This window comes from Eleginops maclovinus, chromosome 23, assembly GCF_036324505.1.
Source record: "Eleginops maclovinus isolate JMC-PN-2008 ecotype Puerto Natales chromosome 23, JC_Emac_rtc_rv5, whole genome shotgun sequence".
NCBI lineage: Eukaryota > Metazoa > Chordata > Actinopteri > Perciformes > Eleginopidae > Eleginops > Eleginops maclovinus.
In genome coordinates, this window is record NC_086371.1 from 19,832,628 (window position 1) to 19,844,831 (window position 12,204).

The window sequence follows — 12,204 nt, forward strand, 5'->3', positions numbered from 1 at the left end:
AACTATTCAAATGTTTTCAGTTATTCAATCTTTGTTTAGTTTACCAAACAAAAACATAGAAATAAGAAAATGCCCATGACAACTTCACAGTCAAATGTAATGTTTTTTTAAATCTAATGTCAGAATACTACAATATTTGGTTTCAAATAACATATGAAGGCAGGAAATTTCAGTCATTTTTTTAAGCAAAAAAAGACAGAAAAAAAAGAATGTTTGTAATTTATTTTGTGTGGATTGATTCATGTCATGAAGATATGAACAAGTGGTGTCCGTTTACTTGCCTGTGGATTCAATTAAGTCAATCTTGGAATAAAACTTAATACATAATATGTGATCCAAAAGGCATGCATACAAAGCCTACATATAGAGGAACAGATCACAAAACACAGTGATGATAGATCAACTTACTTTATTTGTTAAAAACAGAACTGACAAACAAAAACAATACGTTTTAAAGTTCAGAAGTACTTGTAGCTCTAGCACCAACCTTTAAATGGATATATAGGGTGTCCTCCAAAGCAACAATAATGTCTTGCACGTCCTTTGAATAACAATGTATGGTTGTTAGCAGTTTGTGTTTATGTTGTTGGCAAGGTACTTCCTAAGGGACTAAATGTCTGTTTCTACCAGAGGACTGATTTACTGCCCCATTTGTTATACATACTCTGTCTTCCTACCTGTCTCTCTTCCTGATATAGTGTTAACAAACTGCAGCAAAAATGGAAACATTATATTATGCTGTATTAGAAAGTACATAAGTCTGTCTTATTGCAGAAGGTACAACTCATTTCAGGATTAATAGATCTTTAGGTAGTGTTGTTTTAGGTATTTAAAACTACTGTAATACTGATGATTACTTAGATAAAAAGTATTCATATTTAAATGAAATGTGTTTCAATTGCATGACTATTTACAAGATGTACAATGTTAGTATACATATCTGAATGTAAACGTAATCTGATTTTATCATATCAAAAATGCTGATTTAAACATTTGTCATTAACATTTTGGAAAACATCAATCATATGCAACCTTTTGCTGTCAATACGAAGTCTAAATATTGATGAAAAGTTAATGATGGCAATCTAAACATAGCATTTGCTGACATGGGGAGGAGACAGTGATTGTGCTGCATTGTCGTTTTAAACACTGGCTACATTTTCCGCACCTACTGTACATCCCTGCACATTTTCAGTTGTTAAACTATACACAAACTTTCAAAAGTATACTGTGACATGTCCAGGTGATGAGGACACAGACCATTTCCCATCCAAAGTTTGGGCTGCTTCCATGTCTGTGACCTCCTCCAGCAGCCTCTGTACAAAGTCAATGGTGGGCGGGACCTCGCTCAGTTTTCAGTCCTTTCCAAATGTCACAGCGATGATCTCGAGTTCCCATTGGCCCCTGTCTGCAAACACGTCACAATCATGATTAGAATTGATGATCGGACGTTCTGATTTCATTGTCTAGCAAACGGGACTGGTGAAGAAATCTGCTGAATTTGAACGTCCGTCTGATTTTGACATCAGAAATGGTAAGTAGGAAAGTGATTTTACTTTTTCGTTCGGGAAAAAACCCGAGTCATTATTGTTCGTGCCTGGTCTAGTGCAGGGTTCCTGGGAATGCTCATGCCAGGGTTGGGAAATCAGAGATTTGAAGGAAAAGTTTAGCTACAGCTATCCATGGGGAAAGCTATGCTAATGCTAGCGAAAATAGCTGGCTCAGATATGGCTGCCCGGGCCTGCAAGCTAAACTGTTTGTACGGCCATTGTGGAGATGAATCCGGCGCTTACCCGGTTTGTTTACTGTCTGGCTGGCAGTCGGCAAGTTACAGCATGTGCGTCCTGTGTGGGAATAGTGTTTCTGAGTCTCCATGCTGCTGCCTGGCTGGCATATTTATCTGACGTGAACACAATTTGTTCGCTAATTCTCTCCGTAATGTCTCCATATTGACTGTAGCCATGCGCAGTCAGCCTGCCAAAATAAACCTGCTGCTGGATGCCTATTGGTCGCACAACAATCCCGTATGTGACCTTTCTGGCTTTATCAAAGCCTCCTACTTCTGTTTTTCAAACGTAGTCACTGAGTTTCCAGCTTTCTGAGTGTCCAAGAGTTTTTGTTGTAACCGAGCGGGTTCCTCTTTTTCCTCCCTCGTTTACTCAGTGTATGAACATAACACACATTTGTTACTCGTATTCATAACAACGGACCCCGTTTATCAGCATAGATGCTTGTTTTTCATTTGAAGATACACGCTAGCTCAAGCTAACTTAGGCTGCCACCTTTCTTTTATTGTTTATACACACATTTATTACTATTAAGCAAGTCAAAACTAAATAATACTCACTGCTCCGTCGCTTATTAAGGGTGTCCTTTTCTACATTTTGCACAACAGCTACTTTGCACAATTGTAATGTTATATTACCCAATGTTTATATGTTTCTGTACTTTGAATGCGTACATTTGCTGTTAATGTTAATTATTAACTTGTCTGTAATGCTTGACAACACTACTGCTGTGACAAATCATTTCCCTATTTGGGATGAATAAAGTGATCTATCTATCTATCTATCTATCTATCTATCTATCTATCTATCTATCTATCTATCTATCTATCTATCTAATATTTGTTAAATGGTTCAAGCTTGAAGCTCATAATCAATTATTGTGTTGTTTTTGCCACAGTATATAACTCATTCTGCCTTTTACCTTTTAAACCAAGCATTTAATACATAGTCGTGTCTCTATGGTTATTGCAAGGGAACACTTTTCAGTGGTTTTCATTTGATGCGTAGAACAATGCTAGGCACAACAACACATGATTGATAGTGTTGTTGATACTGAACAGTGGCTTGTCTCAGTTTATTATACTTTGACTGACAGCCTGTGGTATGTTTTACAGCTTCATAATGCTTCATGCTTCTTTTTCAAAATGCTGTAATGTATAATATGACACAGTTGTGACTGATTGTCTACAGTTTGATGAAACTTTTTTCGATCTTGGTCCAGAAAAGATTCCTAATGGTCTATTACTAGAAGTACAGAAGCATGCTCATAATGACATGGATAGAGTTATTTATTTGTCTTTTTATTGACACTCTTTTTTACAATCTTACACTCTTGGCATTGACCATTTTTCTCTCTCCCAGCCACATTACCCAGCCGTGTGCCAGGTACACTGAGGCACACCAGGTACACTGAGGCACACCAGGTACACTGAGGCACGATGAGTACAAAAGTTGTGCTTATCTAGAAACATGGAGGTTTTGCTGTGATCTGCATGGCTGCCCCGTTCCACACCAGTAGCAGAATGGATGCTTGGTCACAGAGACGTGGCCTGCAGAATGTGAGTATATATCAAGAGTTGTATTCCAAAAAGAGCTAGTGTTATTTAAAATAGTGGCGTGTCCTGAAATCTGACATTGAAGACAAAAAACAGGCTGCTGCTGCAGTTGTAATCTAAAGACTTTGACAGTTTCAGGGAATATATTTATTTAAAAAGTACTCAATCAATGATAATGTTATGATCTTTAGATATTTGGCTACAAAAACTCTTATATTGCAGTCCATACACCAGGTAAAGGAAGTTGCAAGTGTCATGAGGTTAAACGACAATCTGTAAGTGGCTTTAATATGTGATTGTTGTTACATTGCTTGATTTTAATGTGACTTCATTATTTGTTGTCTTTTTATGTACCTCTGTAAAGCGACTTTGAGCACCTGTAAAAGCGCTTATAAAATACATTTATTATTATTATTATTATTATTATTATTATTATTATTATTATTATTAGTAAGTGAGCTCACGTGAATTGTTATGTAACACATAGTTTTTTTAATCTTTGTGATTGTCTCTCAGATGAACCTGCGCTCAGTTTTTACAAATGAGCAGCAGAGGATCCTGGAACGTTACTATGATAACGGGATGACCAATCAGAGCAAGGCTTGCTTCCAGCTAATACTGCAGTGTGCTCAGGAGGCCAAACTGGACTTCAGCGTGGTCCGGGTAGGCCAATAAAAAACATGCGTTCTGTGAATGAGCATAAGAGAACACTTTGCTATGATGTGTGTTGCGCCATTGTTAGGGGAAGTCATTGAGACAGTGAGTCTATTCTCCGTCAGTTTCTCATCTAAGGCAATCATGAATTATTATCATCGCTGTGCTGAATTAGTTCCTGAAGTGTATTGCAGAATGTTTTTTAAAGTGATGTTACTGAGCTGATTGCTCTGTCTTCTCCCCCCAGACATGGGTTGGCAACAAAAGACGTAAGCTGGCCTCCAAGGTGGAACAAAACGGAGGCATGTCTCATTCCTTATCCAGTCATGGACTTGCAGGGGGATTACTCTCCAATCACTCATTAGCTGGAGGTCCACTGCCGAATCACGGCCTGGCTGCAGGGGCGCTGCTTCCCGCTGAACTCACTGCGGCGCAAAACCTCCAGAACCGCGTTCACCTACTGCCTCCATCCTCATCCTTCCCTTCTTTCTCCTCAACATCATCCTCCCCTTCCTCTTCCTCTCCCCACAGCAGCGGAAGCAACAACAACAACAACAACAATGACGTCATACTGACCGGGATTTACTCTCTCAGCTCAGCCCCCCGTCCCAGACCAAGACCCCCTGCCCCGCTATCCCAGTCAGCCTCCGAACTTCCAGCAAACACATCCTCGACCTCTCTGATCAGCCGGACCCTTCAGAGCAGGAACAGCACCACCTCCTCGCCCTACCACTCCAAGCCAGTGTCACTCACTCAAAACCTCCCACCCCTCACGTCTGCCTCAGGGCCTTTAGTCTACACTGCAGTCAGGAAGGGAGCTGTATCCCTTGTGGAGGCGGGGCTAAGAGCAGGGGGGGCAGGGGTGGTACCTCACAGCTGGACCATGCAGTATAGTGCAGCGCAAACCCGCCCCTGGTCCTCTTCCTCACAGTCCAAGCCTCAGCACAGACCTCACTCCAACCCTCAACCTCAACCACCTGCGCCTCAGAAGACTCGGGTCTCCCCCCAAGTGCAAAACTCTGGCCCCTCTTCCGAGCAAACTGCTCGTATCCAGACCTCCTCGTATCCAGCAGGTCTTCACCTTGTCAGAAATAGGCGAGGGGGACAGGCTCAGGCCAAGTCATGCGTCTACCCGGAAAAGTCCGGAGAGTCATAGGTCGGCGCCCCACCCTCTGGACGCCAGTCACAACTTCTCGATCGCCATGGAGACTGGAGATGAAGAAGACGAGTGGCAAAGGGAAGAGGAATTGGCAAACATGGCCGCTCAGACGCACATCCACAGGGAGCGGACGCCAACAAGCCCGAGCGGGGCTGACGTGTCTGTTGGGAGAGGAAGAAACACCCCCCCGATGACGAGCTCCAGACCCACAGCGCTCCTCAGCAGCACCACGCTTCACGGCAGCTACTCCGTCACAGCACAGACCTCACCTCCAGGGGAATCCAGCACACAGGTAGGACAGGTTCTAGTGAGCTTTCCTTCAAAACTCCTTGAGAGACTTACGCTGACTGTGACTGTCTCTGTGTGCAGGATTCAGTCAGTGTGTCTGCTGCCCCCTGGGTTATCAGCAACTCCAGAAAAAGAACAGTGAGTACTTTTTGAAAAACTGAATACATAATATAGGAAAAACATTTTAAAGGGATAGTTTTTATGTTTTGCAGTAGTATTGTATGAAAGACTTATCCACAATCAGTGTATTACCTGCAGTAGACAGCTCTCTTTACCCACAGTTTGGAGAAAGGGTTGGCAAATACAATTGCAGCCACCAAAGTGTTCGCTACATTTCCCATATTGTCACCGTATTACCTTGCTATCGGACTTTGGGGTTTCAAAAAGTTCAATTTAGCTGAAGTCACACATTTTTTTATTTTTGCCATTTTTAAGGTGGCCTGAAAACATTTTTTTTCACCTGCCCTTATAACGTAGTACATTGTTGGGACTCCTGTCTGTTTCTCCAAACTGGGAGTGTGCCTATCACCATCAACTTTAGTTAATAAACTGACTGCATTATACCTCATACAACCTGATTTCAAACATCCAAACTATCTCTTTAAACCAACAGGTGTATTCTATGGTTACAACACACTTACATTGATGTTGTCTGTAAAGTTATACGGTAAAGTCTGGTTAAGTTTAGTGTGAATGTTCTGTAGTTAAAGTTGAGTTTGTGTTTTCAGCTGCAGGATCGGACCCAGTTCAGTAATGGGGATCTCCTCCAGCTAAAGCGCTACTGGGACCGAGGCATGACCAGCCTAGGCTCAGTGTGCCGGGAAAAGATCAACGCCGCAGCAAACCAACTCAATGTAGACACTGAAATAGTCAAGGTAAAGCAACTCCACAGGATTAGATTTGTTATATTCCCGGTGTTAACAAATACACATCTTAAAAAACATGTGTTACATATTCGCAGTATTACATGTTCGCAGTATCTGTGAAACTAGAGAGACGTTTTTTGGACTTGGCGAGCTGTGAGCCTTATTCACAATGTCTGGCCACTTGTCTGTGACATTTAGTGAAAACAAAACCATTTGACTCGCCTGAACTTTAGAGAGCTGAAAGAAAACAGGAAGGAACTTTTGTAGGTCATAGAAGTTTTATGACTTACTTACTTAAAGTTGCGTAAAAGTCACACAGTTATATATCAGCGCCACAGTCTGAATACCGATGGACTAAATATAGTCTCTCAGTCCTGACACACACATGACCCGCGGCCATCTCAGTTGCTGGGGATATTTATTGTGAGGAAGAAAAAACGTTGTCTATGCAGAAAAACAATTTTGCACACAAGATAATCTTTGTTACAATAATTAAACAACTGCTAATTTGGGTTAGGCTAAATGTGACACATGTATACTCATTTAATTTCTGACTTAAAACATAACTTCCCCTGCAAAATGACCATTAGTAAATCAGGTACTCTACATGAATTACAGTACGTTTAAAAACGTCAGAAATGTTGAAGTATATTACATGTCTCATTTATCAAGTCATATTCTCACCACTTTCCAAACACAAACACTTGATCTAGAAACATACTATTTAATACATTACATGGACATCTAGCGCACAAGATATAAATACAAACAACCTCGTCACTTTTGTTGATAAATACTTTTGGTGGGTGTTTTAATTGTTTCAAAAAGTATGTTTTAGTGAAAACATGTGAAAATGTGTTTGGGGAAATTGTGAGGCTAAGGCTGGATAAATGAGTTTTTAAACAGATGTTTTGATTAATCTTGTGCTGTTCAACGCATCCCTATGGCTTTTATTTGTTAAGACTTTTCTCAGATTTCTGTTTCTCCTTCCATGAAGAATTAAGTTTTCTTGATGATTCTAAAGTAACACATGGTTATGCATTGATACAGAATTGTTCATTTATGTGTGCGTGTAAAGTATTCCCTTAAACACTACATTCATCACATTTTACACTTTATTTTGAAAAGCTGTATTTTTCCTCCACGTCCGTCGAGCTTACCATGTTGTTTTTTTATGTTTTCCAATCGGCAGACATGGATCAGTAACAGACGGAGAAAGTACCGTCTGATGGGTATAGAGATCCCTCCACCTAAAGGGGGGCCTGCTGTATTCTCCACCTCATCCCCGGGAAACGGGTCTCCCGTGGCCCTCAGCCCAGACGAGGTGGGCCTCAGAACGCCTGAACTCGGAGATGACTTAAACGACGAGGGATCAATCTGCCTGTCTGAAGGTCAGGGTGCTGATGCAATACATGCATACAAACACACACACACACACACACGCACACATGCACCCGTGTCTGTAAAAACTGTCTCATCATTCATGTAATCTCCTGGCTTCTAGATGGAACCATCGACTCTCAACACAGGGAAGGAGATGACGGTATAGATGTGTCTGCTGCTGCTCCACTGGCCAATAATGTGGTAATTATTTATTTGAAGCTACAGTACCGCCTAGTTAAAAATATACTTTTTTAGTTTAAAACAAGAAAGCTACACCAACCTTGCATCACGTCATGTGTTTCATGCTTAGTATGAGCTTATTTTTATGTATTTATACAGCACTATTGCAGATTGCAAACACAGCAGCAGTTGCAAACAAGAACATGTTTTGTTAAAATACAATTCTGGTTTGTTACTTTGATTTAACTAATCGAATTGTGTCTAGAGTGGCATAATTAAGTAAATTACAATATGTCATGATTATTTGATTTAATCTTTGTTTGTTTTTCTAACAGAAAATCGAAGTAATTGACGAGGAAGATGACTATGACGACGATGATGATGTTGGTGATTTAGTGGCTTCAGACCTAGAGCAAATGCACGGCCTGCTGGAATTCAAGGTAAAGACACAGAATATGACAAATGAACCAAACATAAACCAGTGGTGCCAAACCTTTCTTAAAGGGGAATTCTTCATGCTACTACTACTGTCTATTGTTGGATGAAACCATGCATACATTACATTCATCTGTTTAATACAAGGTAATCCTTTGAAAACATTATGCAGAAAAGAAAAGATACACAATCTCAGGAACTGCACCGACAATGCATCCTCTTCATCCTCTTGAACATCAGATAAATTTAGATCCTTTACATGAAGGGCCTCCATGCAATCTCAAATACATGCTGTCTAGCTCTTAATATGCAGTATAAGATATCTTCTCCAATGGGAGGCCTGACAGACAGCATTCTATTGAAACAATGTTCCCCTTGATACAAGCACACTTTTAAACCAAAATAGATACAGATCATTTACACAGGATACTCCATTTGGATATTTAGAATTTGGAAGTTCTAGATTAAGTCATGGAGATAACTTTTGGGTTTTAGGAGTTATATTTTAGCACGTATACAGTGCATTCAGAATGTTCCAAAAAGTGAGCTCTTTGCATTATACAAAAACCAACTAACCTGTGTGCAAGTTTTGGGTAGAGATGCATGCCAAAGAAGAAAGCCCACATCTGATTGGAAGAGCACCTAATTTTTAACACTAAAAATATATTTGGATATCCACAAAACAACTATGTCATGGGGGCATTTTTAACTTGAATCAGTGTTTGCACAGCCGCATTTAATATGGAATATTAGTGTGATATTCCTTTTTATTTGACATGTAAACAGACAACTAGGAATATTGTCTTTTTTGGATTAAGGGCAATAAACGGAACATTTTGTGCATGTGTTGCTCGCACCTTAACACTTGAAGCAGTGAATTAACACTTCTTGCATTTGCTTTGTTTCCCCTGTTTAGCATGAGGAAGTGCAGTTCTTAGAGAATGAGCTAGAGAACCAAAAACAAAAATATGACGAGCTTGTAAGCTTCACAAAGAGCCTACTCAACGCTGTGAGGAACAATGACCTGGAAAGACAGCAGGTACGTTCACATTCATGTTTACACATGGACGATATCAATTTGAAATTCAAGTAAAACACACAGTTTATACTGTAGACAGGATTAATTTAAATTCTGTTCTGGTTTGTGTGTTTAGGAACTCATGGCCAGTCTACCTCAGCCTTCAGAGCAGGACTGGGACATGATGGTTGATACAGGAGTTGCTGCTGACTCAGCGGACGCATCCTCAAACCACAGCAGCTCCCTAATGACCGGCGAGGGCAGAGTGGAGCCTCATCCGGACATGGCGAAAGAAGAAGTCCAATCAGTCACCATAAACAAAGACAATACAATGGCTAAAGTTACTGAGCCCTCTGCATCAGAGGAGCCACTGCAGGAGGCAGTCACAGAACAAAAGTGACTATGTCCTGACCATCAGCTCATTTAGACTCATTCAGAGGTTTCCACACTCCACGTATAAGCTGGTTTCAGACTTTATGGCCCACATAGTCTCACATCCACACAAACACTCTGGTAAACTCATGCTCCGCACACAGTGCCTGTGGATCGACACTTCACTACGACTGTTGGGCTGACAAATGCCTTTTTTAACGCATATCATTCACCTTGCTCTGGCCTAGTCAAGGGAGAACAATAAAAAACCTCTAAATTACAGTGGGGCAAAAAAGTATTTAGTCAGCCACCAATTGTGCAAGTTCTCCCATTTAAAAAGATGAGAGAGGCCTGTAATTTTCATCATAGGTATACCTCAACCATGAGAGACAGAATGAGAAAAAAAATCCAGAAAATCACATTGTAGGATTTTTAAAGAATTTATTTTCAAATTATTGTGGAAAATAAGTATTTGGTCAATAACTAAAGTTCATCTCAATACTTTGTTATATACCCTTTGTTGGCAATGACAGAGGTCAAACGTTTTCTGTAAGTCTTCACAAGGTTTTCACACACTGTTGCTGGTATTTTGGCCCATTCCTCCATGCAGATCTCCTCTAAAGCAGTGATGTTTTGGGGCTGTCGCTGGGCAACACAGACTTTCAACTCCCTCCAAAGATTTTCTATGGGGTTGAGATCTGGAGACTGGCTAGGCCGCTCCAGGACCTTGAAATGCTTCTTACGAAGCCACTCCTTCGTTGACCTGGCGGTGTGTTTGGGATCATTGTCATGCTGAAAGACCCAGCCACGCTTCATCTTCAGTGCCCTTGCTGATGGAAGGAGGTTTTCACTCAAAATCTCACGATACATGGCCCCATTCATTCTTTCCTTTACACGGATCAGTCGTCCTGGTCCCTTTGCAGAAAAACAGCCCCAAAGCATGATGTTTCCACCCCCATGCTTCACAGTAGGTATGGTGTTCTTTGGATGCAACTCTGCATTCTTTCTCCTCCAAACACGACCAGTTGAGGTTTTACCAAAAAGTTCTATTTTGGTTTCATCTGACCATATGACATTCTCCCAATCCTCTTCTGGATCATCCAAATGCCCTCTAGCAAACTTCAGACGGGCCTGGACATGTACTGGCTTAAGCAGGGGGACACGTCTGGAACTGCAGGATTTAAGTCCCTGGCGGCGTAGTGTGTTACTGATGGTAGCCTCTGTTACTTTGGTCCCAGCTCTCTGCAGGTCATTCACTAGGTCCCCCCGTGTGGTTCTGGGATTTTTGCTCACCGTTCTTGTGATCATTTTGACCCCACGGGGTGAGATCTTGCGTGGAGCCCCAGATGGAGGGAGATTAGCAGTGGTCTTGTATGTCTTCCATTTTCTAATAATTGCTCCCACAGGTGATTTCGTCACACCAAGCTGCTTACCTATTGCAGATTCAGTTTTCCCAGCCTGGTGCAGGTCTACAATTTTGTCTCTGGTCTCCTTTGACAGCTCTTTGGTCTTGGCCATAGTGGAGTTTGGAGTATGACTGTTTGAGGTTGTGGACAGGTGTCTTTTATACTGATAACGAGTTCAAAAAGGTGCCATTAATACAGGTAACGAGTGGAGGACAGAGGAGCCTCTTAAAGAAGAAGTTACAGGTCTGTGAGAGCCAGAAATCTTGCTTGTTTGTAGGTGACCAAATACTTATTTTACTGAGGAATTTACCAATTAATTCATTAAAAATCCTACAATGTGATTTCCTGGATTTTCTTTTCTCATTCTGTCTCTCATAGTTGAGGTATACCTATGATAAACATTACAGGCCTCTCTCATCTTTTTAAATGGGAGAACTTGCACAATTGGTGGCTGACTAAATACTTTTTTGCCCCACTGTATATGTGTGTATGCGTGTTTCAGTGAGAGAAGTGTCTCTTTACTTATGTTAAGATGTAGAAAAGCACAATAATAACTTTCCCAAACAGTAGTGGCTGATTATTTTGCTGCTTAATGTTGCAGACAAGAATTTTGCCATTTAACTTCTCAAACAACGGCAACGCTGTCCAATTCTTCCAGAACCCAATCATAGAATTCAAATGATATGACTTTCCCTTGGATTAACTGTCTGTGCTATTTTAAGCAATAGGTAGAAATTGCCAATTGGGTTTTAAATTCTAAGTTGTGACTTTAAACAAATGTAGTCTTGTGTTGTTTATTACGTTACCCCATCACACAAAGATTTAGTGCCTGTGGTTGGGAGAGAGAAAGAAGGGAAAGTGGATGAGCTTTAAGCCTCTTATTTCCACTGGACAGGCTTATGGTACAGTGGCTTTAAAACATTCAACTTACACCCTTTAAGATCAGAGGCTTTCAGATTTATGGCTCACCATAAGGTTTCTGCTTTGCTCCCTAATTTTATTCTGCGTCAACCCATAAATTAACTCCATACAATAGCAGAGACACATCAACCGGATGCATGTGTGTCACAGTCAGCATGTCATGCAGCATCAAGTCGCCC

At 41.0% G+C, this 12,204-nt stretch overlaps 1 protein-coding gene and 1 long non-coding RNA gene across 2 annotated transcripts; one reads left to right on the forward strand and one right to left on the reverse strand.

Moving 5' to 3' along the window:
• Positions 1–392: 392 nt before the first annotated feature.
• LOC134859551 (uncharacterized) lies at positions 393–2,361 on the reverse strand. Its single transcript, XR_010165118.1, has 2 exons — positions 1,794–2,361; positions 393–1,408 (listed from the first exon to the last, which is right to left on the reverse strand). It is a non-coding gene; the product is annotated as an uncharacterized LOC134859551 (long non-coding RNA).
• hdx (highly divergent homeobox) lies at positions 1,390–11,343 on the forward strand. The gene is given in 12 exon segments (XM_063876090.1): positions 1,390–1,534; positions 3,150–3,346; positions 3,860–4,006; positions 4,245–5,039; positions 5,041–5,448; positions 5,526–5,582; positions 6,173–6,319; positions 7,503–7,701; positions 7,815–7,894; positions 8,209–8,313; positions 9,225–9,347; positions 9,463–11,343. Coding segments are annotated over 11 exon segments (2,391 nt in total). The 5' UTR covers positions 1,390–1,534; positions 3,150–3,280; the 3' UTR covers positions 9,727–11,343.
• Positions 11,344–12,204: the final 861 nt, after the last annotated feature.